This window comes from Oryza sativa, chromosome 8 (genome assembly GCF_034140825.1).
Source record: "Oryza sativa Japonica Group chromosome 8, ASM3414082v1".
NCBI lineage: Eukaryota > Viridiplantae > Streptophyta > Magnoliopsida > Poales > Poaceae > Oryza > Oryza sativa.
Genome location: NC_089042.1, coordinates 2,107,916 through 2,134,888, shown reverse-complemented (window position 1 = coordinate 2,134,888; position 26,973 = coordinate 2,107,916). Strand labels below are relative to the sequence as shown.

The 26,973-nt window shown below is 43.0% G+C and overlaps 3 protein-coding genes and 1 long non-coding RNA gene across 4 annotated transcripts; 1 reads left to right on the top strand and 3 right to left on the bottom strand.

Moving 5' to 3' along the window:
* Positions 1-3,554: 3,554 nt before the first annotated feature.
* On the top strand, positions 3,555-4,400 carry LOC136351346 (uncharacterized). The gene is made up of 2 exons (XR_010734365.1): positions 3,555-4,081; positions 4,166-4,400. It is a non-coding gene; the product is annotated as an uncharacterized lncRNA (long non-coding RNA).
* A 1,177-nt stretch (positions 4,401-5,577) lies between these two features.
* Positions 5,578-6,983, bottom strand: LOC4344623 (stellacyanin). The gene is made up of 2 exons (XM_015793563.3): positions 6,469-6,983; positions 5,578-6,031 (listed from the first exon to the last, which is right to left on the bottom strand). The coding sequence occupies exons 1-2, from the start codon at positions 6,665-6,667 to the stop codon at positions 5,706-5,708; spliced, it is 525 nt and encodes a 174-aa protein (XP_015649049.1). The 5' UTR covers positions 6,668-6,983; the 3' UTR covers positions 5,578-5,705.
* A 3,504-nt stretch (positions 6,984-10,487) lies between these two features.
* Positions 10,488-14,320, bottom strand: LOC4344622 (uncharacterized). Its single transcript, XM_015793141.3, has 4 exons — positions 13,389-14,320; positions 11,531-12,064; positions 11,285-11,434; positions 10,488-11,121 (listed from the first exon to the last, which is right to left on the bottom strand). Exons 1-3 carry the CDS (start codon positions 14,226-14,228, stop codon positions 11,327-11,329), a joined length of 1,482 nt encoding a protein of 493 aa, XP_015648627.1. The 5' UTR covers positions 14,229-14,320; the 3' UTR covers positions 10,488-11,121; positions 11,285-11,326.
* Positions 14,321-22,035: 7,715 nt separating this feature from the next.
* Positions 22,036-26,973, bottom strand: LOC9271694 (polycomb group protein FIE1-like). Its single transcript, XM_015793634.2, has 15 exons — positions 26,888-26,973; positions 26,687-26,766; positions 26,181-26,574; positions 25,408-25,473; positions 25,081-25,203; positions 24,585-24,665; positions 24,413-24,505; positions 24,092-24,167; positions 23,936-24,015; positions 23,766-23,837; positions 23,274-23,333; positions 22,997-23,093; positions 22,709-22,772; positions 22,505-22,564; positions 22,036-22,328 (listed from the first exon to the last, which is right to left on the bottom strand). The coding sequence occupies exons 2-15, from the start codon at positions 26,725-26,727 to the stop codon at positions 22,235-22,237; spliced, it is 1,401 nt and encodes a 466-aa protein (XP_015649120.1). The 5' UTR covers positions 26,728-26,766; positions 26,888-26,973; the 3' UTR covers positions 22,036-22,234.

Genomic DNA, 26,973 nt, shown 5'->3' with positions numbered 1-26,973 from the left:
CCTGCTACACTCTCTCGAAAGAAGAGAAGATTGATTTGCTAACATGTTTGAGTGGTATAAAGGTTCCATCTGGTTACTCATCAAGAATCAGTAGGCTCGTTTCACTGCAAGATCTTAAGTTGGTTGGAATGAAGTCGCATGATTGCCACGTTCTTATCACACAGCTGTTGCCCGTTGCAATAAGGAATATTTTGCCTCCTAAGGTGCGACACCCGATCCAGCGGTTGTGTTCCTTCTTCCATGCAATCGGCCAGAAGATCATTGATCCCGAGGGACTAGATAAACTACAGGCAGAACTTGTGAGAACCCTATGTCATCTTGAGATGTACTTTCCTCCAACTTTCTTTGACATAATGGAACATCTTCCGGTGCACCTTGTGAGGCAAACAAAGTGTTGTGGTCCAGCATTCATGACGCAGATGTATCCTTGCGAAAGGTACCTGGGGATCCTTAAGGGTTATGTACGGAACCGTTCACACCCCGAGGGGAGTATCATCGAGAGTTACACCACCGAAGAGGCCATCGAATTTTCTGGATTGATAAGAGGAGACTATATACACTTGTTTTCTGTCATTCTTTGATGATTTATATACCCTTGCTGCTGCTGCCCAATGTGTTCCTTATTAAATGGCCAGTGATGAATTGCTCAATAAGAACATATTATCTACACTTGTTCATTTTTTTGCCCCTACACTTGTTCATTTATATACCCATGCTGTTGATACCCCTGTGGCATATATACTCCTCCTGCTGCTGTTTTATGTCAATCATGCAAATTCTGTACCCTTGCTGCTGCTGTTTTTTAAATTTGCATGATTGATTCAGTGGTTATATACCTCTACACTTGTTCTTTTTTTTATGCATAAGAACAGATTTTCTGCACTTGCTCTTTTGATGTTATGATTTCCTCTTTTTATCCCTTCATGCAAATGATTGTAATTGATGCATATTTCTCAGCAAAACTGAGGCCATATCTTTCATAGTATACCCCGTATTACATTGGATCTAATGCTATTTAGTCTAATGGTAGGAAATTTATAATCTTTTTCGCGAAAGTTAAACCATGTCAACGCCCGGCGCAAACCCGCCCTCCCCAACACCTGCGAGGATCCAGGAAGAAGCAAACCCAGCCACAGAGGCAGTTGCCGAAGGTCATCCCGCGACAACGGCGGTCCAACAACCCGAAATTCATGGTAATTTATAGGATAAATTTTCACCACATGACCACATAAATTTTAGCTAGCACCCCTTAGCAAATATTGCCTTCTGTTTGTGCTGCAGAATTGCCGCATGAACAACATACGTCGATGTCGGGCGGGACAAGTGCAAGTAGGTCTAGTAGAAATCCGCGGTCACAAAATATATGGCCGACCACAGTGCAAGTTATAAGAGAGGTTGACGCTAGTGGTAGGCCCACGGCGCCCAGGACTGTCATTGGAAGATGGTCTAACTGCTGCGGGATAGCGGCACGTGAGAACTTCGGGATCCTCCATAAAGATATCGGGAAGGTCACAGAAGCCGAGAAAGAGCGAGCTTGGACGGCAATGGAGAAATGGTTCACATTTCCAGCCGAAGCAAAGGATAGGCTCAAGCGGAAGGCATTCCAAAAGATGGGCAAAGCTTGGAAGAATTGGAAGTCGAAGCTCTTCACCGAGTTTGTCAACCCGCCCGGCAATCATACGCCGTTCGATGAATACCCTCAAATAACCGAAGCGGTTTGGGAGGAATTCTGCTCTCTCAAGACCACCCAAGAGTTTAGGGAATCAAGCGAGGCACATCGCCTACTGCAACAGCGGAATGAGCACCCGCATCGGCTGGGCACCGCAGGGTACATCGGCAAGGAGGCAATATGGGCCCAAGAAGATGCAGCCGCTGCAGCAGCGAATGTCCCTGCCCCGTTTTCAGACATCCCTGAACAAAGAGCTCGCAACTGGGCGCGGGCAAGGGGTAAGGTCAACCCGAACGGCTCTGTCACATTTGAGAACAAAAGTGATGCCGTCGTCTATCAGGAACTGGTGAGTTCACTACTTAACCTAACTAATTTCCGTTCGTATAAAGTACAAGTTCGTATAAATGACTATCTTCTTTTCTAGTTGGGCTTGGTTACTGAACAAGCTTCACAAAGCGAGGTTGAGTCCGCGCCGAAGAGGCGCGAAGATGACATCCTCACAAAGGCGCTCGGAACCAAAGAACATCCTGGCCGAACTCGGGGAATTGGTAGCGATGTGCCCTGGAAGCATGGACTCCCTCAGTACAGATCCCAATACAGGAAACGGAAAGTCTCCAAGGAAGAGAGGGACGCTCGTTTGAAGGCCGAACTTAAGGTTGAGGTCATTCAAGAACTAGAAGCTAGCATGAATGCAAGGGTGGAAGAAAGGGTTAACAAGGTCCTCGCCGACATGAATATACCCCGAGTCACAACACCTGCTGTGCAACCAACTCCTCGTGTACAACACGACGCGAGTCCGTCACAGCATAGGAGTAGTTGTGCATCCACAGAGGTGCCGGCCCCTGGTCTCCCGATCGCACCACTAGCTGCAGTGGACCACATCGAGGTAATTGTTGTTATCCGATCCATATCTAATAAAAGACATGTACACATTCCAATATTAAATTCAAACTTTCACCTTATGCAGGGCGCAGCACAGTGTGTCCTACTAGCGAGAGTCCACCCAACTTTCGCTCCTGAAGTCGCTGAGGGCATGGCTTTCAAGCCCTCGGTTACAGACAAGGTCCACGGCGCAGACCTGCTAGCTAGGTATGCCAAGGTGTCCATCGATACAGTAAAGGACACCTGGTCAGGCTATCTGCTGCCCGTGCCCCCAAATGATGAAATCATGACTTTCGGCGATGCGCGCAAGACGTTCATACAATGGCCCAAAGAAGACATAGTTGTGAAGATGACTCCTCGTCCAAGTCGACCGACGGAGCTTACACCTCCCAAGTCTAAGCTATCAATTGAGGCTCCCCGTGGACCGGCATTGTCAGTACCTCATTCTCCCGGTGGAGCTGATATGGACTTGGCAGATATAGCTCAAAGCTTGGCTCCAATAAAGACCACAAGAAAGGCCGATAGCTCCCCACCACTTGTCAAGGGCCAGAAGCGTGAACGCGGCAAGGGGAAGGTCGGGGAGTTGGCGCCGGAGCCAAAAAGGGGCAAGGCTGCGACGTCGATGCCGGTGAGCAAATCGGGGAAGGTCGTGAGGGCGCCAGCCCAATTTGAGCTAGGCATGCCATTGGTGGAGGACAATGTGTTAGCTGTGATGGGTATTGCTTGCCGAGAGCTACATAAGCAATACATGGAGCTAAGCAATGCCAAGCGGAAAATGAGGGAGTCATCCATAGTTGGACATCACGACCACCAGCCGTTCCTATCGTCGCCTGCCTATATAACTATAGGCTTTGATGACCTCTTCGACCTTTTCAGGATCCGGAAGTTGGACACTGGTCTTCTTAAATGCTACTCCTTGTAAGTGCATACCTTCTATACTTGTGATATGACTGGACTATATCTCCTAATTAAATTAGTTCTAATACGTACATATTTTAAGGTTGTGTTGGATCGAGAGTCGTCGCCATGGTAATCAGGTTGGGTTCCTTGATCCATCCATGGTGAATGAGGTTAATTTACGACAGAGCTTCACTGAGGTGGTTGACTATGTCAACCGGTGTTTATGGGCCCATCAAGACAAGGAGTACATCATGTGCGCACACAACCAAGAGTAAGAGGACAATACCCTTCGTGTATATTGTTTTTGAAGTTAAGGTTCTTAGTACTAACGCTACATAACCACTGCGCAGGCGACATTGGATTCTCCTAGTCATCGTACCTAAGTGGAGTCGGGTTACCTACCTTAACTCCAATAAGTCCAAAGATTATGATTTCAGTGAAATCACCAAGGCCTTAAATATGGCTTGGGGCCCATATGTGGAAAAGGGTGGTAGGCACAAGGAGGGCAAGAATGAACTTTATCATGACACCAAGTTTGCATGCGCACAACAGATCGGAGACCAATGTGGTTTCCACGTGTGCCACAACATGTCAACACTTCTAAGAGAGGTGAAAGATTTCGACCCTGAGGTTGTTGCTAATGGCGAATAAGCTCATTTCAATATCTACATTGCTATTCAAAACGTGCTAATTAACCTCTTATTTATTAAACAGAAAGGTAGAGCTGGCTTCAAGATCTCACCCATCAACCCCCCCGCTATCAGAGGCGAATTGTGCGCTTTTATTCTTGCAGAAATAATGAACAAGAAAGGACGTTTTCATGCCAAATAGACTCATGAACTTGGCTAGATAATTTATTGTGATGTAAAAAAGATGTTTTTATAATTTCTGGCGATGTAAAAAATTATGTTTTTATAGAGTGCAATGTAATTTACTTTCATATGTGCAATATTTATGGTACTTTACTAAATTGTCATCACATTTGATCAACTACGATTTATGTTGTACTATTCATCTGTTTTCTCCTTTTTTTTTCCTTATTGACAGGTTGTGCAGGTCGATGACATTATGGCTTTAATCCATTTGGTAAGTATATATGCGGTTCTATGAGCAACGACCGAAATTGTGGCTTTCAAGGGGTGTGAATTTGCTGTGCAAAATTGTGGCATTTGAACTGCATATATGTGTTGTTGGGGATCTGTGATGTTATATTGGGGGGTGATGTATCTGTGATGGATCTGTGACTGGAATATATCTGTGATGTTTCTATTTTTCAGAGGGCATGGCTAGCAAATCCTGAGGCTAGCCAATATTTAGCATTTATTTTTTTTCTGGAATTAACTCATCAGTGACGGGTCGGAACAAAAATCCGTCAAAGGTAACATAACCTGTGACGGACTAGCAAATAAAGGCCCGTCAGAGGTGACCTACCTGTGACGGGCCTTTACTTTTGGGGCCGTCACAGGTAGATCACCTGTGACAGCTTCTAACTACGGAGACCTCAACCTCTGACGGCCTTTATTTAAAGGGCCGTCAGAGATGAGTCACCTGTGACGGGTCCTAACTCGCTCAAGGCTAGCGGAGACCAACACCTCTGACGGCCTTCTAGTAACTTGCCCGTCAGAGGTGGGTGTCACCTGTGACGGCCGGCCACCCGTCAAAGGTGACTGGACTCACCAGTGACCACTGATCACTGACCATGCGCGAAGCCGTCAAAGATGAGGGTTTGGGCCCGTCACAGGTGACCTTGGCCAGTGTAGTGTTGTTTGTAAATTTTTAGTAAGACAAATAGTTGAACATATGTTTAAAAGTGAATAACATCATGTATTAAAAACCAGAAAGGTACGTTAATTAGAACGTCATCAAATAGACCATATATGAATGAGCTTCATGCATCTTGCATATTGTAATACGTTATGGTTAGTTTGAGAGCAATTCTGAACTTCATAAAAATCCTTGAAAAAATTGACCAGTCGAACTTCAAAAAAAATCCTTGAACAATTGAACTTCATAAAAATCCTTGAAAAAAAAATCCTAGCTTTGTAGAAGAGAACAATCATTTCTCTCTCCATGCAAGTCGTAACACAAACCTCAGTCAAATGAAACCAAATTAAGGCATGCATGCATATCTAAAATCCGATCAATAACCACAAATTAAAACCAGAAGTACAAAATATTAACTAAATCAAAGCATATACGTGTACTTAAACTTACAATTACAAAAATATACACACAAGAGACTAATTAATTAATGCTACCACAATGGCAGAAGAGCATACAAGAGCACGAGGACTAGGCGGCTTCCGGCGACGGCGGCGGTCACGGACGACGTCGACGGCAGCGGCGCGGCGGCGGCTGCGGGGCCGGAGGAGGCGGCGGCGACGACGTCGATGCGGATCTTCATGCCGCTGCCGCAGTGGCCGGTGAGGCCGCAGAGGAAGTAGCGGGTGCCGACGGCGGTGAGGGCGACGAGGTCGTTGCCGGAGCGGAAGGCGGAGATGTTGTTGGCGTTGGAGCAGGCGTCGTACCCCGCCTTCGTCACCTCCACCACGTCGTGCAGCTCACGCGAGTACGTGAACGCTGCACTTGCATTGATCCAAATCAAGAACAGGATTAAGCTCATCGCAAGAATTTGTTTTAATTTTTAGAACATTTTTAATCTTCAATTTAAAAAATAATTAAACTCTTCCAAAACTTATATGTAATTAAGATTTGAAGCTTTTACCAAGACAACACCGACGCAGGTCTAACTAGCGTGGCAGTGCTATTATTTGCCCACTCCGATCGATATGGTTGGTATGATAGTACAAAACTAAACTATGACGCCGGCTACGGCTGGCGTGTTGACGTTATTTTGTCAAGTCTGGTGGGTTTGGTGTGCCAAAAATGTTCAGATTCTGGAAATAGATTTAGAATGGTTTATTTTTGAAATTAAAAATTCAAATGGTTAAAAAGTACAAAAGAAAACCCAAGAAAACAGAGATAACTAAAACTCGATTTGGATTTGGATTACTGACTGAGCTTGTCGCCGGGGTGGAATGTCCGGCGAGCGACCCACTCTTTGTAGTCGGTCTCCATGTCCCACAGCCCATCCGGCGCGCCCACCGTGTACGTCGTCGCGCCGGCGGCCATCGCCTGGCCGGCCAGAACGGCGGCGACCATCACCACCGCTGCCGCTGCCGCTGCCGCCATGGCTGGACCTCGAGCCCACTCCATGGAAGAGGCAAGCAGAAGAGAACAATCAGAGAGAGAGAGAGAGAGAGAGAGAGAGAGAGAGAGATTGTATATCTATCTATAGCTATAGCTAGGCTGATCGAGAGCTCGTGGTCGATCTCTTATACTATCTATCGATCGATCTCAATTAGTCATCAATGGCGCGGCGGTTGTTGCTGCGTCGTCTCGAGCACATTAATTGTGGTGGATCATATCAGTGTAGGTAGCTCATCCATATATATATATGATCGATCGATCGATCGAATGGCCTAGCAAGCTGCTGCTGCATGCAATGTAAGACCCAGCTAGCTAGTGGTCCTCCATTAATGGTACTGGGGGTTGATGATATATACTCTATCCGTTTCTAAATATTTAACACCATTAACTTTTAAAACATGTTTGACCATTCGTCTTATTCAAAAAATTAAATAATTATTAATTCTTTTCCTATCATTTGATTCATTGTTAAATATACTTTCATTTATACATATAGTTTTATATATTTCATAATTTTTTTAAATAAGACGAACGGTTAAACATGTACTTAAAAAAATCAACGGTGTCAAACGTTTAGAAACGGAGGGAGTAGCTAGCAAGCGTAACAGCAGGAGCAGCTACAGATCGACCGATCGAAAGAGATGTTGACAATGTCGGGAAGATGTCGATCGAGGAGGAAGATCAGGATCAGGATCATCATCATCATCATCACCCTGGACTGAATCCTGACCATCGGATCGCCCGATTCAACGGTCAGGATCGGATGGCCCGCAATATTAGTAATTAGTTGATCGGATGAATTATTGTTGGATCCAGATATATATAATTGTTGCTTAATTCGGTGCATCAATAAGCTGCTATTGCTGGGCCGGGTCGTTGAATTCTTGCCTATGTGTTCAGACCGGCTGTTAACTACCACTACTGTGGAGTACGACGCTAGCTTAATTAGCTGCTTGTTCCTGTCACAAGGATGAAGAGTCAGAAAGAGATCGCCGTGTTCAGATCTGCACAAGTATCTGCTGGTTTTAATTAATTTTGATGAAAATATCTTTGTCGTTTTACTGCTTTATCTCACCCCTTTCGGGCATCCTCAATGTTTACGATCCAACTAGGCAGTAAGGTGAACCGTGTCAAGTGGCGTTAGCAGGTTGGAAAGACCACGATGTGCCCATGAGAAGCAAATCCTTTGATGTTACCATTCATCGTGACGTTACTATTCACTTCATCACTCTCGGACCCCATATGTTAGTCACCACGTCAGAGGAAAGTTACGTTAGAGGATTTCAATCCATATGCATGTGTAGAGTGGAAAATAAGGTGGGCCCATCTTTTAAAAAAAAAGTTCAACCTATGTCTAACATGAGAATTGCCACAATAAAATAAACAAGGTGAGACTCAACTTAAATTGCTTATATCCTAATAATAAGCCTATGACTTGGCACTAGCTATTTACCACTTTCACAATGCAGTAGTAAGGATGTCTTAATGCCTATTATTTCCTACTTTTCCATTACATTATGGATAGCCTTAGATTGAGAGCACTTTTAGGAGTACAAGTTTTACTGCTTCGGAAGATATATATTTATAGTTGCGACATGTATTATTCTTCACGATAGAGTTACAAGTACAGGGTATACTTCCACCGTTTCATATCACGTGTTAGGTTTGTTCTAAACTAAACTTCTTCAAGTTTAACTAATTAATTTATATTAAAAAACATAGTAATATTTCAAACACAAAATGGATATATGCTATAAAATTATATACAAACAGTGGCTTTATTAATGAAAGTAATTTGAAGTTAGATGTTACTACGTTATCTATAAACATAGCAAAACTTAAATAAATTTGACAATCGACAAACCCAAAACATGATATCGTATAACGGAAGGAATATTAGCTAAAACTGTTTGTCACCAAAGGCTATCTATGATCTGAAAAGCACACTCGGATGAGCACACTCTGATGAACCGATAAGGACTCAATAATAATCTCTAGCTTGTACTATATGTTGGTCCCGGCACAGTATATGGTTGGTAGATGAGGAGATCTTGATTTCAGAAAACTCACAAACACATCTTAATATATCTTGGCCAGCGTCACTTTACCGTTCTGGCAAAAAAAAAAGAGAGAGAATTTGGAAAATACCATCAGAAAGATATATATAAGTTATAAAATACCATCAAGAATGACATGTGGAACCTAGACCTACGTACGTATCAATGGTACATACAACCGTATTTTTTAACTCCGTAATTTTTTAATGGTACTAAGCAAATTGGGAAAAAAAAATCTGCAAACACACATATCATATGGGGAGGACTAAACTGTACTATTATATTCGAGACACAAATTTAAAACATGTTATAGACTGAGATAAACATTGATTGTGAGTGTAGTTAACCTTAGGCTCCATTAAATTTTATCCATTATTCCAAAATACATGGCGGCATGTACGTACATGTACTTGATGGGAAAAGAGAGCTCAACTGCCGATATATAAATGTTGGAGACATTGCCATGAATAGTTGAATGGAGACACATTAGACACCAATGGATGAACAGACCATTAGGTCAACTGGTCGAACAGCAAAAGTTTGCGTTAGGTACACAGAGATTAGTACTAGTACCAAATTTGATGGGCCACATGCGGCTGCATTTGTCAATTGGAAGGACAAAGTTAGCCACTCTGCATCGCCTACTAGCGCAAGTGTTCATGCCTACTTGCCTAGCTATATGAAAAGTATCTTGTCTGCTGGATAACACGACATAATCATCACTGTTTACATGACAAATATCGAAGAAAGTAGCTATACAACAATTTTATTACTAGTTTAGAACCTTTTAGATATTATTACTGATTAAAGTATACTTATATTGTAATTATACCGACCCAAAACATAAGCATTTTAGACTTCGACACAGTTTTCAAGATATTGTTACTTTAAAAGAGTTACATATTATGATAGTTTGTTTAATGATAAATCTAGCAACATTAATTTTACATGATTGATCTTTTTATTTTTTCTATTAATAGTCAAAGTTAAAAATATTTGACTTGGCACTATTTTAAAAATATTTATATTTTAAAATGGAGGGAGTATTGAAATTACTACTCAGGTTCCGATCAACCATTTAGTTTATCTTTTTATTTAAGTCTTATATGTATGAATACTACAAAGATGACTATCTTAATTGGAGCAAGTTGATTGACCGTTCACATTACCATACTTGGGGCTTATGGTAACGTGAACCTAAGGCTGAGTTCGTTTGGATTACCATTATTATAAATATATGACTCTTATTTGGAGCAGGCCGAGTATGTTGAACCTAAGGGTCTTATATGTGTGAAGACTACAGTTGGTATGGTAATGTGAACCACCGTACCGCCACATAAATAAGAGCGATGCATCAGCGCATGATTAATTAAATATTAGCTAAAAATCTTACAAATAATCTAGATTTCAATTGCCCCAGTAGATTAATATATTTTCTAAAGAAATTTTTCTATATTTTTTTTAAAAACACACATTTAACAGTTTAGAAGGCAGGCGCGCGGCAAACGATGAATAGAATCTAAAAAAATATTCAAAAGAAACACAGCCAAAAGGGCCCAACATAGACCAAGAACCAGCCAAGTTTAGCCAGCATAAGATTACATTGACACTTCAGAAGAGGCCCAATCCAACAAACGTCCCTTCTTTGGATAGGCCGAAATCCTGCCACATCCAAGGTCAAAAAACCGGCCCATACATACGGATGGGCCAGGATGGAGGCCCAAAAACCATGCATATCAGAAGCAGTTCAACAGAACAGGATTGCAATGTAATCCTAAGCAGGACCTGAAATTATTTCTCCTGCTGTATGAGATATTGAGATGTACAGACAGTCCCAATGTACACTCAAAGTTCCACAACAAAAAGTGCTCAAGGTAAAATATCATATATAAATATGAGCATTTGCTAGGTAAAGTTAAAAAATAATAATAATGAAGTGTGTTGTTCAACATCTCAACTACTTCCTCCGTTTCATAATATAAGTCATTTTAGCATTTTCCACATTCATATTGATGCTAATGAATCTAGATAAATATATATGTCTAGATTCATTAGCATCAATATAAATCTGGGAAATGCTAGAATGACTTACATTGTGAAACGGAGGAAGTATCTATCTATGTATCCATGCTGTTCTAGTTTCAGTAGTACTACTGTCACCAGAAGTCGTCTTGATCACCAAAAGGAGGGCCGCACTCAAGTCCACTATGCATTTTTCTTCAAGCTAAAAAGGTCATTGTATAGCACAAACAGATTATGGTGCCTCCACTCCTTTGTAAAGGAGATTCCAGTTGACCAAAGTAAACGGCAGAATGTGAGACTTCATGGAGAATCTATTACAATGCTAGTCTGCTTAACTTGTCTTGTCACTTTCTGTACTAGGAAGCTAGTACAATGGAATTACTGCAAAGATCATACGAAAATTATAAATTGCTACGAGAAAAGTTATGTCAGACCTGGTGGGACCCAAAATAAAATGGAAACGCATGTTTCATGTGATAAAACATTGAGGCGTGTGTCCAGGAAAATTCTGTGAAAATACAAAGGGATGTGAGGAGGAACTTACTACAGAGGAAGAGCATTGCATCCAGTTCGATTGAAGATGTGACTAAGAATGCATCGCAATCAGTTCGTCTTCTTTGCATTTCCTGATGTTAACATCCATGTTGGTTTCAGATGAGGAAGACACAACATCACAGCAATGCCGTCTTAAAGCCTAAAAACACACAACAGTAAAAGAACAATCACAAAATCTTAATTCGAGCACTGAAATTTGTGTCACAATTGATGAAGGCAACCATCATAGCCATACCTTCCCAGGAACCAGATGTAATGGCTCAGATGCCACTTTTATTTGGTGAAGATTCCTCAATGGAATCAAGTTAGGTGAGCATTTTCTAGGCAGCTGCCTAGTGTAATCGCTTTTGATCTTGCCTTCACCTGAAGAAATACTTTTGAGGAAGAAAAGAGCAGCTCTTTTGCACTCATCCCTCGGGTAATGCTTGGTATCAAACATAAAAACATCAGTAGCATTGCGACCCCTTTTCCACGGCACAAACGTTTTCTGCACAGCAAGGAGGTCAGGAAGCAGCACATTGCCTTTGTACACCTGAACTGAATACCCCCAAGCTATTGACACTGTAATTGCTTTCGAATGGTCATAGCACACTGTCTGCTGAAGGATCCTTGCTGGATCAGCATTGGCAGCTCTGAAGAAATGCTTCACCGCTGTTGCACGGTCCATACCCGGGTAAAGAGGATATACATGATCAAGGTGGTGCAGTGAAACTAAAGGAGTAAGCGGATGCGCTCTTAGGAGTCCAGATATGTCCCCATGAAGGTCGATCTGGATATAACAAATGCAACACAACACACAAGTTAAGAATCAAGATTTTTTTTGTTGCATAATATTAAGTAAAGCCATGGGAATGTTTCGCGTCTAAAGAGTCGTCAAGAAGAAGACATCTCATAGTTTTCAGTGGCTGAAAATGAGGAAGAAAGCAATACCTTGCAGTTTATATAGTGTAAGTCATACAATTCAGTAAGTGAAACACATAGGTGGAGCAAAAGGAAATATTTTCTGCTGCCATATTTAACTGTCAGACAGCGACCCACTGCACTACTTATTTCAGCAACAGCCAACAGTTCTAGTTGACAACATCATTATCTTGGAAGATGCCCATTTTGACAGCATTAAGATAGTGATGGCGAAGCTTAAGATAATCTGAAAGGGATGTGTGGCATGCGGACCAAAGCACCCACTTTCAAGTGCCCTCACATCAAAATCAGTCGATGCACAAGCATGGATCACTAAATCCAGTGGGCAGTAGCAAAGATTTCGTATTGGTTCCGCAATTCGTAGTTGTAGTTGTTAGCCAGTACCCATCGCTTATGTTCTGTAATCAGTATGGTTCCATGTGTACACAACTTAGCAACATTCTACAGGATTGGTGTGGTGTGGTTCTGCATTCCTTGAGAGCATTCTAAAGGATAAGCTTTTTCTTGAAAAGTCTAATGTACGGCACAAATGTATGCAGAATTGCAGACAACAATGTACACTAAAAATTTATAGTGGAAGCAAAAAAAAAAAAAGTTTAGAGTGCTGACAGCTTAAGATTTTCTACCATTAACAACATAATCCCTTCATACTAGGCAATGATTTTGCAAGCTCAATACTATTTTTTTTTCTTTTGACCTGATACAATCCAAAATTTCACCCAACGATTCTCTTCCATAACTGATAACTTAATATCAAAGACTAGCTATGCCTCTGAACTACGGTGTGACTAAGCAAGGCTGAATAGATTACAACAATTTTTTTTTTGTGAGGAACAACATGGTTGTACTACATAATGATTTAATTATTACAGTAATACAATCATTGTTATACAAACCGCCCGTGATGGTGGTTACGCGGCACAAAATACAATTATCAAATATGGTCAGATATATCCTGAGACAATTCCTGCTCTACTCACCAGTCAGGTGTCAAGAGTACCAAATTTTGATTTTAAAAAGTTCATTCTTTATCAATCCACCAGTATCTATCTATCTATCATTCTATCTATCAACACAATTGAATTAATGAGCAATCAGCAATCTAACCTAACATTCCATTAGGGCAGTAGCATGTTGATGAGAAAATGTAAACAATAAGAAGCAAAGGTTACCTGGTGGAATCCTGGCTCGTGGGTGAGCTCGACGCCGAGCTCGGCGAGGCAGGCGTGGATCCTGGCGTCGCTGCCGTAGAGATGCGGGTACCTGAGGAGGCAGGAGTCGAGGACGCGGGCGAGGCGCGCGGCGAGCGGCCAGCTCACGGCGATGCCGCCGCCGCCGTAGGCCATGGCGAAGCCGTGCCAGGCGTTCTGCGCCGCGGACTCGGAGCGCGCGCCGAGGTACCACGGCTCGCGCCAGTCGTACCTGGAGAGCGTGTGCAGGAGGTTCGGGAGGACGAACGCGGTGTCGTCGTCGGCGAGCACGAGCCACCGCGGCGGGGGCGGCGTCGCGTGGTGGTGGTCGTCGAGCTGCAGGAGCTCCTTGGCGATGCGCGCGACGCGGACGGCGGAGGGGAGCCCGCGCGGGTGCGTGTACGGGAAGCGGGAGGCGTCGGTGGAGGAGACGCAGAAGCGGAGGTTGGGCGGCAATGGCTCGGACGCGGCGGCGGCGGCCGGCGCCGGGCCGTCGAGGAAGAGGAACGCGCGCGCGGGCGGGCGGAGCCAGAGGCGGAGCAGCGGGAGGCGGAGCGGCAGCGTGCGGCGGGAGGAGGCGATGCCGAACACCACGTGCGCCAGCGTCGTCGTCGTCGTCGCCTTGGGCGCCAAAGACGACGCCGCTCGCCGCGGCGCCGGCTCGTCGTCGCGCCGCGTGGCGGTGGCGGTGGCGAGGAGGGGAGGCGGCGGGGAGGGGTGGGGACGGTGGATGAGGAGGAGGAGGAGGAGCGAGAGGAGAGGGAGGGAGAGGAGGAGTGGGCGGAGAGGGAGGCGCGGGCGAGACGGCGGCGTCGGCGCCATGGCGCGCCGCGGCGAGCGGAGGCGGGGGTTGAGGTTGAGCGTGGGAATGTGTATTTGGACTTTTTGGAGTGAGGTTGGGAAGAAAACCAACCGTCTCAGCTTCTAATCAAACCATACATTAGTAGTTTTAAAAGAGGGTAATAAAGTCATTTAACAATCTCTTTTGTTCTTGTGCACAAATCTAAAACAATTTAGATTGCCTCCCTTCCTAAATATATGTCTCCTTTGCAACGTAGGATTCGATAATATGATTTCATGTCTTCTTGAATTCTGGAGGAAATGAATATATAGGAATTTACAACAAAAATTGTTTAACAACACGTAACAAAAAAACATACGGATTCAAACCAGAAAAATGAGTCTAGATCTTTTTTCCTCCAAGTTCTAAAGGATTGTAAGGAGACCGGTCATTTGTCCCAATGACCTTAAACGTTTTACTTATCGAAGACTAGGTGAAGTAATATGATTGTTTTATGTAGGATTTCAATCCTCTATATTTGCTCCATTTTTCTTTTATTTTAATGAATCCCTAAGTAATTTTAGGGTCTAAGTTTGAGTAAAAAAGACAATGATGTCCGTTATTAAATAATGTAATAAAGTCATTTTAACAATCTCTTTAATTCTTGTACAGTTTTTATAAATGGCTTTCTTTTTAAAACCAGATGATCAGATAAACCATAAATCTTAACATAGTATTCCCTATATTTTTTTAAAAAAAAGACCTCTTTTTTCTTAAAAATAGTTACAAGTTCTTAAAAAAAAGTACCATATTACCAAAGTGAATTTTATACTAAACATAAGCACAAAACTTATAGCCTGACTATTATTAAGACTTATTCGTTGACAATTTGAAATAGTACTAGATACAGTCAATAGCTATTTGAAAATAGAGGGAGTAGAGTAGTAGACTCCATGAAAGTTAGTCAAATCTCTAAAAGAAAAGAGTTCCCGGGTGAATTGTGATCGCTACCGTGCTTCAGCATTTGTGTTCCCATGTGAATTGCCGCAACTGCTGTCTGGCACCCAAATCCGGTGGATTGCTGTAACGCTCCGCTTTTCGTGAGGCGTTAAAAACTAATTCGGCAAAATCCTAATTGTGAAAATTTTCGTTCTTTGTGTGAGAGTCTAAGTTGTGCCAAGGATCTCAATTTAATCCCGTTGTTCCCTCTCATCGAAATCAAAATCCTCCACCTCGAAAATTCCTCCTTCGACTCAAATCTCCAAATCAAATTCCGAAATTCAATCCCTCTCTTTGAATCCTTGCCAAATATTCGCCCTGACTCCAAAAATAACCAAATTCCTATTTTGAATTCCTTCCCCCAAATTCAAATTCTCTCCAAATCTATCTCCTTAAAAAAAGGTCTACTTTACCTCCCTGTATTTTTGGATGGACCGATTTTCCTCCCCCGGCCCATCTCCCCTCCCAGCCCATCATCTTCTCCCCCCACCTCGCACGTGCGTTGCACGCATGCGAGCCGAGAGAGAGCCGTCGCTCGCTCTCTCAGTTCTCTCGCTCTCTCGTCTTCTTCCTCTCTCTCTCTATGTTTCTCTCTCTCTCTCCCACGCCAGCGCTGCCGCCATCGCCGATTTTTCCCGCTGCCGCCATTCGATTTTCGGCCGTGCCGCTCGTTCCCGCGCGCGCGCGCTCGCTCGAGGCCAGCCGCTCGGTCGCCGCCGCGTCAGCCCTGACGCCGAGCCGCTCGGTCGCCGCCGCGTCAGCCCTGACGCCGCCCGTGACCGCGCGTCGCCCAGCCCCGCCTGTGCGCATGCGTCCAAGGGAGGGAGACAGAGCCCTCGGCCTCGCTCCCTCTCCCTTTCCTTTATCCCGAAACAGCAAGGAGCAGAGCTCCCTTTCTTCTCCACCTTTTTCCTTTTGCCCGACCACCATCGGCGTCACCGCCTGCCACCACCTTGACCACACCAGCTCGTCGTCCTTGCACCCTTGACCGCCTATGTCAGTTCCCCCTCCCAAACCGCCTCTTTTCCATCTATAAAGCCTAGGCCGAGCCTCCCTATCTCATTCTCTCTCGGCATCTCTCTTCCACCGCCGCCGCGCCTTTGTTGCCGCCTTGCAGCTGCCGACCTCGCCTCCCTTCGCCGTCGCGCGTGCTGGTGAAGCCGGCGTGTGCGCGAGGAGCCGAAGAGGACTCCGGCCACCCTTCTTCTTCCCCTTCCCCGGCCCAAGGCCGAAGAACTCGCCCCGCGCCGTCGACCGCCCATCACTGCCCGCCTAGCTCGGTAGTGCCTCCTCCCGTTCCCCTTCCTCGCTCTCCCTCGCCCCCTCTAGTCTGCGCGATAGCTCGGTGGCACTCCCGAACACGCGTAGACGCCGCCCCTAGACCCGCCGCCGCCCGGCATGGCCTCACCGCCGTTGCCGCCCGCTCCCGGAGGCCGCCGCTCGTCACCAGCCCTCCTTGGTGCTCTTCCGCCCCATCCGACGCCGGAAACGGACTCCTTGAACCCCGGAGATGCTTCCACCGCCTCGAATTGAATCCTCGTCGCCCCTCTACCGTTTGCCCCTTTTCTCACCTCCGGCGAGGGCTGCCGCGATTCGTCGTCGCCGGTCTCCCTTCCGTGAATCCGAGCCGGTGGCGCACTCTATCTCCTCCGTCTCATTATTCCGGTGTGCTCCCTCCCTCTCGAATCGTCGCGACAACCTCCGGTGAACTCGGCCGCCGTCCGCCGTCCATTCGGCCGCGCCCCCTTTCTTCCTCCTCTCGCCGGCCCGCGTGGCCGCTGCGTAGGCGCCACACCGGTGCCAACTCGGCTAGACCGAGTCAAACCGGCCAGCCTCGCTTCCCCCTACGTGCGCGCGCAGACCACGATGAGCCATGCGGCTGCACGTGGGCCCATCGCGCCTCGCTCCACCCGGCGCACGCGCCCAAACCACGTCCACCAAACCCTATCGCTGCCCTTCCCGTGAGCCCTTCCCTCAGTGAACCCAGTCACCGACAAGCGGGCCCCACCCGGGACCCCGCGAGGTGCACCCGATCCACCGGTCGGCCTCCCCCTGCCGCGCGCCCCTAATGGGCCGACCACCCGCGCCCGCGCTGGCCAATGGCCTGACCGCGCTGCGCATGACCCCTTGGGCCGCGCCTAAGCCGCCCGAGTAAGTCTAAATGACATCCCTCCTTCCTTTTCTTTTCCAAAGGATTTGATAAATCCTTTTCCTTTAGACAGAAAATCCAAATAATCTTAGGAAATCCATATCTCCCCAACCGCTCGTCCGATTGACTCCGTTCAACTTCCAGTATTCACATAAAATTGAGATCTATTTAATGGCACTACTAATTAGTCTAAATAGGATCTTTCTTTTGGTCTTTTGTTTAGGTTTTCGATTGTTTGCGTATAGTTGCGGTTATCGGATTTTCGTCGATCGCGGGTTTTCTCGAAGATTCGTGAAGCTTTGTGAAGACCTTGAGCAAGGCAAGTCACCCTTGATCAATTGCCCCTATAATTGAAAAGTCATTATTATTTTGTTTGCAACTTGCATTATTAGAATCACACACTTAACTTGCTTGGCCTCGGTTTGCGTGCCAAACCGACGGACCTACCCAGTAGTCGCACTAATTTCCGTAGGTCGTACTACCCTGATTCCTTGTCTCTCCACCCTTGTGGTACCTCGGTATTCGTGCTCTCTGAGCGCGTATACCAAATAACCCACATACACCGTTGTTTGTCGAAAACTTGGGAAATGGGTTTGTGAAGCCTTCAAAACCCGACATGTGGTGTCGGTGTGTTTGAAAATAAAATGAATTGTGAAAACTCGCGATGCGGGGGTTGTGCCTATGTGGCACTGTCCCGTATTCACATATAAGGACCGATTCCTGTGGGAAACTCATCGAACATAATCAAAGTGCAACCACAAGGTGGAATGGGACACCCTGGCTAAGTAACTAGTCGGTTCAGGGAAACCTCGCATGCCAATAGTTGGGAACGCCAGGGCGGGGTCGGTTGGAGCCAAACCAGGTTCCTGGTAATGCAAGAACGAGAAGCTTGCTGAATTACCGATCGAGGTGGTTGGAGTTTGATTTGTGAACGCCTAAAATGGCCTATGTTTATGTGAGGATTTGATCCTTCTATGTGGCATGAGGTATCCCTGGGTCGGCTTGGGAAAGGCTTTGTCGCGAACCTCTGACACCGGCCAGTGTCTGGAGTAAGTTCGTGTCTTGTGGGTAAAGTGTACCCCTCTGCAGAGGTTAACTAACTGTTCGAACAGCCGTGCCCACGGTCATGGGCGGATGTGAGGTGGTTCCCGTTGCGTAGATTTGTTTGCCTGTGCTTTGTGAAAAGTTGTTGTGGTGTGGGAATCGTAACCAGAATCAGCCTATGTGGCAGATGGATGACCTGAGTGGTCAGAAACGAATCTGTGTGATTCGGGATGTCTGTGGGCATCATAGACTAGGCTTCCCGAGTGGAAGCGGATTGCTTTGCTGCTGGGCAGCTGGACTCTGGGAGTCCGAGAAAATGAAAAAGGCTCTGGGAGCCGATTAATCAAGTGGAATGGCTCTGGGAGCCGAGAAGTAATGATCTGACCCGGGAGGTCAGTACATTACCAAATGAGCTGTTGAAAAACATCTCTTAAAGTCGAATCGAGACGCAAGTCTCTTTTCGGCCCAAACTTAAAAAGAAATAAATCACTTAGTGATTTCAAAATGATTTCAAACAAAAGATTTGCAAAACAACCTTGCCTCTCTTCCAAGCTTGCATTAAACACCTAAATTCCCGTGACTTGCTGAGTACGAAAGTACTCACCCTTGCTATATATATATATATATATATATATATATATATATATATATATATATATATATATATATATAGTTCCTCCACCCTGAAGAGAAGATAAAGTGAAGTGAAGATTAGGGTTTCGTCCTGGTTCCCAGCCGTCGCCTGTGGTGTTGGGTGTTAGACCGTTGGTTCCGCTGCTGCTGCTGCTGTTGGTGTTTCCTCGTCCGCGTCGTCGGTTGTATTCTCGGGCTGTCTGAGCTGCAACCTAAGTTAAGGTAAATAAGTCCTCTATTTATTTTAAGGATTGCTATGATTCATATTTGTCACCGTGGGTACCAGCACTATGTCCTGGGACTGGTACCGAGATCGCGGTTTCGTAGGAAGCTGTTCGCGCCGTTTTCCCTACGACACGCTCCTGTCAGGTGCCGTTGTACGGCGGTATCAGATTGAGGTGTGACAATTGCCGGCCCTACGCCTTTAGGAGCCAAGGGGGTCCGCGCCCTAGGGATGTCGTGCGTGGCCAGGTCATCGGTGTTGTCGACGACATCATAGTCGTAGATGTAACACCCCAGGTATTCACTTACCTACCGAGTTAATAGTTTGGATTATAAGGATGGATCGCTCCGTGGGAATGATATTATTATTAGTTTAACTTCAATTACCTGTTGTGGATGTCCGAATTTACATGTGAGACTCTGTCGAAATTCTTAATGAATTTAGGACTTGGTGGTTTCTGTACCGTAGTGTGTAGCATTCTAGGTAAGTAAACCTGGGGTGTTACAGAAGAGGCAGGTGAGCATCTTCGCCCGAAAACAGTGCAACCACGAGTGATCGATCGAAGGTGCGGGCGGTGGTGTCCCTCATGGCGAGTGTGTGATGTAGGCGTGCAGTGGTTTGTATCTCTTGGCGACGGCACTGATCACTTTTAGGCGAAGATCCTGTGCGGCTGGCGTCCGCGGTGCACGCGCAGTGATGAGCGGGGCACGACCTCCCCCGCCTTGCAGTCGCCGATTGTGATGTGGCAAAAGAGTTGGACGTTGACACATGGCTCTCACTCACCATGTTAGCCAAAACTGGCCGCTATACTGTCGAAGGAGTATTGTGAGTTGGGAGATGGGCGTTCGATTTGGGATGTAAAGTGAACTTATTTCTTCTATTTATTGGGTATTAATTGACCCAGTTGAAAAGGTAGGCCCAATATGCAAGCACTGGACTCATGCGAGCGGCGTGTGCGGTAGGGTGAAAACGGGTCGGGTTCGGTTGGATATCACCCTTCCCATATCCTAACCCATATTTTATAATCGAAATCGGGTCGAACACGGATAGTGCCGAATACGGATACAAACTTGGATAATGGCGGGAAAAAATATGGAACAAATACGTACCAAAATGGATACGTACACTATCGGTTACAAATATTTATTCGGATATCAAGTCGAAGCAACAATCTTACATATCACATAGACAATAACCATTTAACCATTCTATATATCTATAATACGATTATATTAGGCCATTAGGACCTTAGAAAACAAATAGGGTACAATACATCATAGTAGAACCAATACATAGTACCAAAAAGTGTCTCACAAAAACATAATATATGAGGCTAGATCGCATGTTTGTTTTCCTCCAAAATTACCATTAAATGAGCCAAAGGATTTTAAGGAGGTTAATCATTTATCCAAATGACCTAACAGGATTGTTTTATGTAGGATTTCAATCCTCTGTATCTGTATCAAATGAGTCTAAGTAATTTTAGGGATCTAAGTTTGAGTAAAAAGGATAATGATGTTCCTCGTTAAAAAATGTAATGTAGTCATTCAACAATTTCTTTAATTCTTGTACATTTTTTTTATAGATGACTTGTATTTTAAACTAGATGATCAGGAAAAGCATAAACCTTAACATAGTATTCCCTATATTTTTAATAATTTGACCTCTTTTTTCTTAAAAGATATTTACTAGTTCTTAAGAAAAACGATATATATTATCAAAGTGAAATGTATACTAAACATAACCACAAAACTTCTATTCACCATAGCCTAACTATTATTAAGAGTTTATTAGTGGACAATTTGAAATAACAATAGATACCGCCGATAGCTATTTGAAAACAGAGGGAGTAGAGTAGTAGACTCCACGAAAATTAGTCAAATCTCAAAAAAGAAAAAAGACAAAGAGTTCCCATGTGAACTGTGATCGCTGCCGTGCTTCAGCAGTGTATTCCCTTGTGTATCATCTTTTACCAATAAAGCATCATGTGTCCAGTGTCCCTCAAAAGAAAAAAAAAAGAAGAGAGAAACAAAGTATCATGTGAATCTAGTTGCTTTTCATAATTTTTTTTCTCTCTTTTTTGCACACGTATATATGCTTTGGCTGTTCAAACAATACGTCTCCTTCAAGTCACCATGAAAATGGCGCGAGGAAGAAGCCGACGGCCATGAAAACGCCATCGTTTTGGCGCCAAACGGCAACCACATCCCCCATCGCTGCCGTCACCGTCTACATTTTCCATGGCTGGTCTTGGTCTTCCTCATACGACTCTTTACAGAACCGGAGGTCAGCTTAAATCTAATTAATTGCAGTGGCTTCATGTTCAGAAGCTTATAATTAATTACGATAAAATGATTTGGACTGATGATGAATCGTTTATTTTGGACATTTGGAATAAATTAATTACCAATAAAACGTACAAGGCATCAGGTAATTAAAATGTAGGCATGCTTTGCTGGTGCTTTAGAGTGTTAACGAGAATGCAGGATAAACAATTCTTTTTTTTATTACTCCATAAGGGAAATGCACACCCGTGACTCAAAGAGACTAAGCCAACAACAAATCCCTAATCTCACTAATAATTTTTTTTATTGATAGCACAACACATGTGTTTGATATTTTTGAACACTAGGATTTTTTTGATATTTTTGGACACTAGGATTTAAATCATAGTGGTGGAATCATGCATGACTCCAACACCAAATCACCCGTGCTTAACATTGAAAAAATGATAAACACTTTTTTACGACGATTTCACAGAGAAACAAATTATGAGATTAAGTACTATATTCCCAGCAAATTATTGATAAAACCAAGTCACCGACCAACATCCTGAATATCTTGCGATAATAAATCTTACATCCAGCTATAGAGTTTTCTGAATGTTGGAAAATCAAATGGCAGTTTTGATGAACGCTAAGGCAAAGTAGTATAACAAAGTATACCAAGAACAAATCGCCAATTCAGCCTTATTAATTTCAATTAATATAATCCTTGCTTCACTTTTGTTTCTTGCTTGGGACTGGGGCGGTTGGGTGATCCACTTCATCCCAACGCCATATGTTGCCATCCTCTGTGCAGGCAAGGATTGTGCTGAAGAAAATGGAAACACAATAAAACATTTTTTTAATCTTCCAAGAAGAAAACAAACAACAAAAATAAAAAATAAAACAGAAGCATAAACACAGTGCAAATGATAGGCTAGCTCCATCAGAATGAATAAGCAGGGATAAATTTATAGTATGAACAGGATGAATGTAGTAATGTACCTTCCATCAAAGGACACTGCAGTCTGCCTTATGGCTGATTTCACTTGTGGATTATTGAGCCTGTAGATGATCATGATGATGATAAGCACACATGTAGAAGACATGAGAATTGGTAGAAATTAACACCCAACAGGCAACACCTATATACCAAATTAAATGCAGACGATGAAACTTAATAAGTTGAGTTCTTGAGGTTAACATTACCGAGCAATTAGAACAGGAGGGCTGGTCTGTACTTTCCAGACATAGACTTTACCATCACGGTTTCCTGTTTGAATAAGCACATGGTTATCCTTCAGCACTTCACATTTTGTTTTAAAGAATATCAAAATCAATATTGCATATCCATTATCTAAAGAAATACTAGCATATTCATTGTCTTCCAAGAAAAAGGTATATTGTGTAATAATTTAGAACGATAACAACAAAATGATTCGTCAAGCCTTACAAAAAAAATGATTCTTGAGAGAACAGTGCAACATTAGTTATTACCTATTGCCAACTGATTGTGGTGAAAATCACATGAGAATTTCATGAACCAGATGTTACATTCTGGCACAGGGTACTTCTGAAGAACATCAATGTGACCCTACAAATCAAAAGAACCATTTTCCTTAGAGGAAGACATAGTATGTATTGTAGTATGTATAGGGACATGGAGAAAGAAAGTAACATGGTTTCTTTAAGAAAATAAACATAGCCAGATTAGTTTGGATATAAGTAGACGAGTAAGATTTTGTAATTCTAGAGATAAATTAAATTATATTACCTCGCCAGGGTTTTCTTCTTTTGTGATCGATTCCCACAGCAAGATTTCATTTTCAACACTCTGAAAATTCAAGTTTAGCAGACATCAGATGTATTCATCCTTCAGAAATAACCGAATTTTCACTAGAAAACCCAATTTGTAGCACTAGTCTAAGGATTGGAAAACTTGCACTAGCAGTAGAAAATAAATTTGTCCTTTATGACTAGCATAAAAACACAGTATAATAATTTTTTAAGCACTAGAAATATTGGCTTCAAAAGAGTAATAAAAATTTTACTCTAATGAATTTGTCCTTTTTGTAACCCAATTGTCATGGGAAAACCAATCTGTAACACTAATCTAATGATTGAAAAGGCTGTTCCTGGTACAGCCTGGAAATTTGCAGTATCAGTAATTCAGTATGTATAGCCCTTTATGAATAGGATAAAACCAAGATATAATAATTTGTAAGCACTATAAATATTGACTTCAAAAGAGCAATAACAATTTTACCTTTGACAGGACAAAGTCCCCAAGCCATTTAGTACAGTCTACATAGTTAGAATGTATTTCAGCACACAGGACCTGAAAGGAGAGAGATGATACCATATTGGTTATACATACTAATAAATTACAGATTAAAGAACAGATTCAGATATGATTGGCAGATACTATAAGCATACCGGAAATTGGACAAATTTTGTTGGAAATTTTGATGTAGCATCAGTCCATGAATAGGATTTCTCAACATATTCCCAGAATTCTACAGCATTCACACACTTTCACCGATAAGCATCATGCAATTGCCTTTTCTTTTTATCATGAGATGGTTCACTAACCTTTCATTGACCAGATTCTCACAGTGTTGTCCATTCCACAACTTAAAAAGCGGTAGATATCAGATGTGTGGAAGTCCTGAAGCAATAATATTAATTAATTATGATTAATATTTGCACTCGTAATGTAAAGAAAGAATGCGCAAAATTTCAGTGACTAAGGATTATTTCACTCCTGGTGAAATGAATAAAATTGAATCTGCTCAATAAAAAAAGTGACATCAGAAGCTGGATGAGTCCTATTTTTAAGGACAATTTCAAGTTAATTAGTAGCATTACAATTTTTTTTATAAAAAATGCTACAGTGGAGCTTAAGCAACTTACAACACCAAGTACTTCGTGTCGGTGACCTCCTACTCCACCAAAAACCAAAATTAAGATCCCTGTCTGCACATTCCACAGCTTAATAGATTCATCCTACACAATGCCGTATGAAAGAACATCAGTAAAAATGAAATAGATGTAGATATCAGATTAGGCAATGTAATCTTCTAACCTTGCTTGCAGAAATGATGAGTGAAGGATTCGATGGTTGAGACTTTATTTCGTTTACTGAACCACCATGGCCAACAAGACTCTGTAATTTTATTTTATTTTTCATAAACAGAAATAAAACACTGGCCGCACATCAGTTATGTACTTGATATAGAATGGTTCATAATTTATATGCCAATTTTCTGACTAGACATGCTAAAGACCCACTGAAACCACAAATGTTTAGAAGAGAAAAGGCACAATTTAGTAGCTATATAGAAAGTCAAAAGATTGCTATAGTTCTTAATCGAAGCGAATTACATGTGACCTCCTGGAATGGATAACACAGATAAATCAGAATCTATCAAATAAGAAATTATTTTCCAATATATAAGCAACAGAACCATAGCTTGGCATATATTACTGAAAAAAAAACATATATAGACTGATACAGAGCAAAGTTTATCCAAGGTTGCAGTAGTGGCAAAGAAGAAAAAATGGCACTAGCACTACTAGACCTTATATATCTTCTCAGTGGCACAGTTGATGACTCGAATGATTCCAGTGCTTCCTGCAGCTACTAACAATGGATTGCCATCAATGTCGCAAGCCCAGCTCACAGTGAAGAATGACTCATTCATCTGCAAGGCAATGGAGACCCCACCATGGTTAGAAAAAGGCATGCCATCAAACCCTTCTTCATCTAAAATAAATCAATTCCTGACTACGGATCTGGACAGCTCTGAACATAGGCTATCTCTAGATCCATAGCAAGGAATTGGTTTATTTTGGAACAGAGGGTGTAGATAATAAACTGAACACTCAAAATTATTGGCAGAGCTTACATCGTCATCAAGATAGCTTTGCAGAAGAGCAAATTTGCCATTCATGAGGCAGCGGTAGGTTGAAAGCTGCAAAGGTCACGAGGGCGCAACGTGTTAGCATAAACACATTGAAAATAACATATGTGCATAACTCCATCCTTAAAATTTAATTTTATGATCAATGAAATCTATGATCTTATAATTCCTTCCCCTAATTATATTTTTATCAAAATATTCAACAAAATTATATTTTTTAATGCACTTTTAAAGTGTAAAGCGCATTCGCAAAGTGTCGGGACCCCAACTAGGATCCCTCTGTGTATAATGTGTTAGTCCCAGATCAACTCTAGCACACACAATAACAAAAGGTAATATCATAACCACATCACGATTACATTAATAAATATAAAACAAAAATAATTTTGAGGAATATTTCTAGATTGATAATAATTCACAGAGTTGAGCTCCACTTCCAAACTCGAATAAAAAACCATAACTCCAATTAACAAACAATAAAATAAATGGCAGCATGATTATTTTATTTAGTCAAATTTTAAACAAAAATATTTATGAAATTTTCATTAAGCTATTTTAGGTGAATGAACACGAATGTGAATTTTCAAAATAGGCAAATTAAGAAACATGAAAAAAGGGACGTGACACAAAGTCAGATTAAAAACATCTAATGCGAATAGGATAATAAGGTAAATACTAGATTTTGATCTATTTATAGAAACATGAAGCGCTACTACTTCCCTAGTAAGATCAATATGGCGCCTCGTAAGAAATCTTACACGAGGGCCACAGGCGGTGGCGAAGATGTCGTAGTAGCGAACATCGAGGAAATTGAAGACAATGGCGTAGACAGGGCGCCTTCCCTCAGTGTGCTTGTTGGTCACCTTGTATTCTCGCTCCCGACTCGGTGTTAGCGATCCCACCGCTGCCTCGCATCCCAACCCCTCTAATGGCACCAACTTTGCCATCCGTGCAGGAAGTGTTGGGATGCTTGGAAGCTTTAGCACCGTTTCCTGTGGTTCACCTTCACCAGCAGTTGATGAAGATGGCCTTTCCTTGGCAACTCTGGAGTTGGCAACAGCGGGAGAGGCAAAGGCAGAGGCAGAGGCAGAGGCAGTGATGGAGCGGTTGCGCTGTGGATATCGGGGTGGTTTGGCTTCATTCGGTGCCACACTTCAATTCAAATGTTGTCGGATTTAAATATATCACTATATGTGTTTGAAACATTTGTGGGAAACATGTATATATCCTTAAAAAATGTGTGCTATATAAGAATACCACTTACTCTTTTTGAGATGATTTATGGTTCCTACTAGTGGGGCCCATCTTTGCTCACGTCTTGTCCGGCTTGAGGTTGCGTACTTCCTATCACAAGTGACGATAATCTCAATGATAAACTTATTCTCAAACATCTTCAAAAAAGAACTTATGACCAATGATAGTAAAACGAAGCAAAGATTTCAAATCCGAAACAAAAAGTGCGTACCTCTTGCCTGGAGAGAGGAGAGCGGTGATGAGGAAGAGAGATGGGATTAAATAGGAATAGGGAGCGGCGGCGGGCGGGGTGGAAAA

What these genes read in the sequence shown, in the direction of transcription:
- LOC4344622 (XM_015793141.3), bottom strand. Translation starts at nt 14,228, where the DNA reads ATGGCGCCGACGCCGCCGTCTCGCCCGCGCCTCCCTCTCCGCCCACTC. An exon ending in ACGAGCCAGGATTCCACCAG is followed by an intron (nt 12,065 to 13,388) that starts GTAACCTTTGCT and finishes TGTTATATCCAG; the next exon opens with ATCGACCTTCATGGGGACAT. An exon ending in TACATCTGGTTCCTGGGAAG is followed by an intron (nt 11,435 to 11,530) that starts GTATGGCTATGA and finishes GTGTGTTTTTAG; the next exon opens with GCTTTAAGACGGCATTGCTG.
- LOC4344623 (XM_015793563.3), bottom strand. Translation starts at nt 6,667, where the DNA reads ATGGAGTGGGCTCGAGGTCCAGCCATGGCGGCAGCGGCAGCGGCAGCG. An exon ending in CCACCCCGGCGACAAGCTCA is followed by an intron (nt 6,032 to 6,468) that starts GTCAGTAATCCA and finishes ATGCAAGTGCAG; the next exon opens with CGTTCACGTACTCGCGTGAG.
- LOC9271694 (XM_015793634.2), bottom strand. Translation starts at nt 26,727, where the DNA reads ATGGGCCCCACTAGTAGGAACCATAAATCATCTCAAAAAGA. An exon ending in CATAAATCATCTCAAAAAGA is followed by an intron (nt 26,575 to 26,686) that starts GTAAGTGGTATT and finishes TTTGAATTGAAG; the next exon opens with TGTGGCACCGAATGAAGCCA. An exon ending in AAAGCTATCTTGATGACGAT is followed by an intron (nt 25,204 to 25,407) that starts GTAAGCTCTGCC and finishes ATTGCCTTGCAG; the next exon opens with ATGAATGAGTCATTCTTCAC.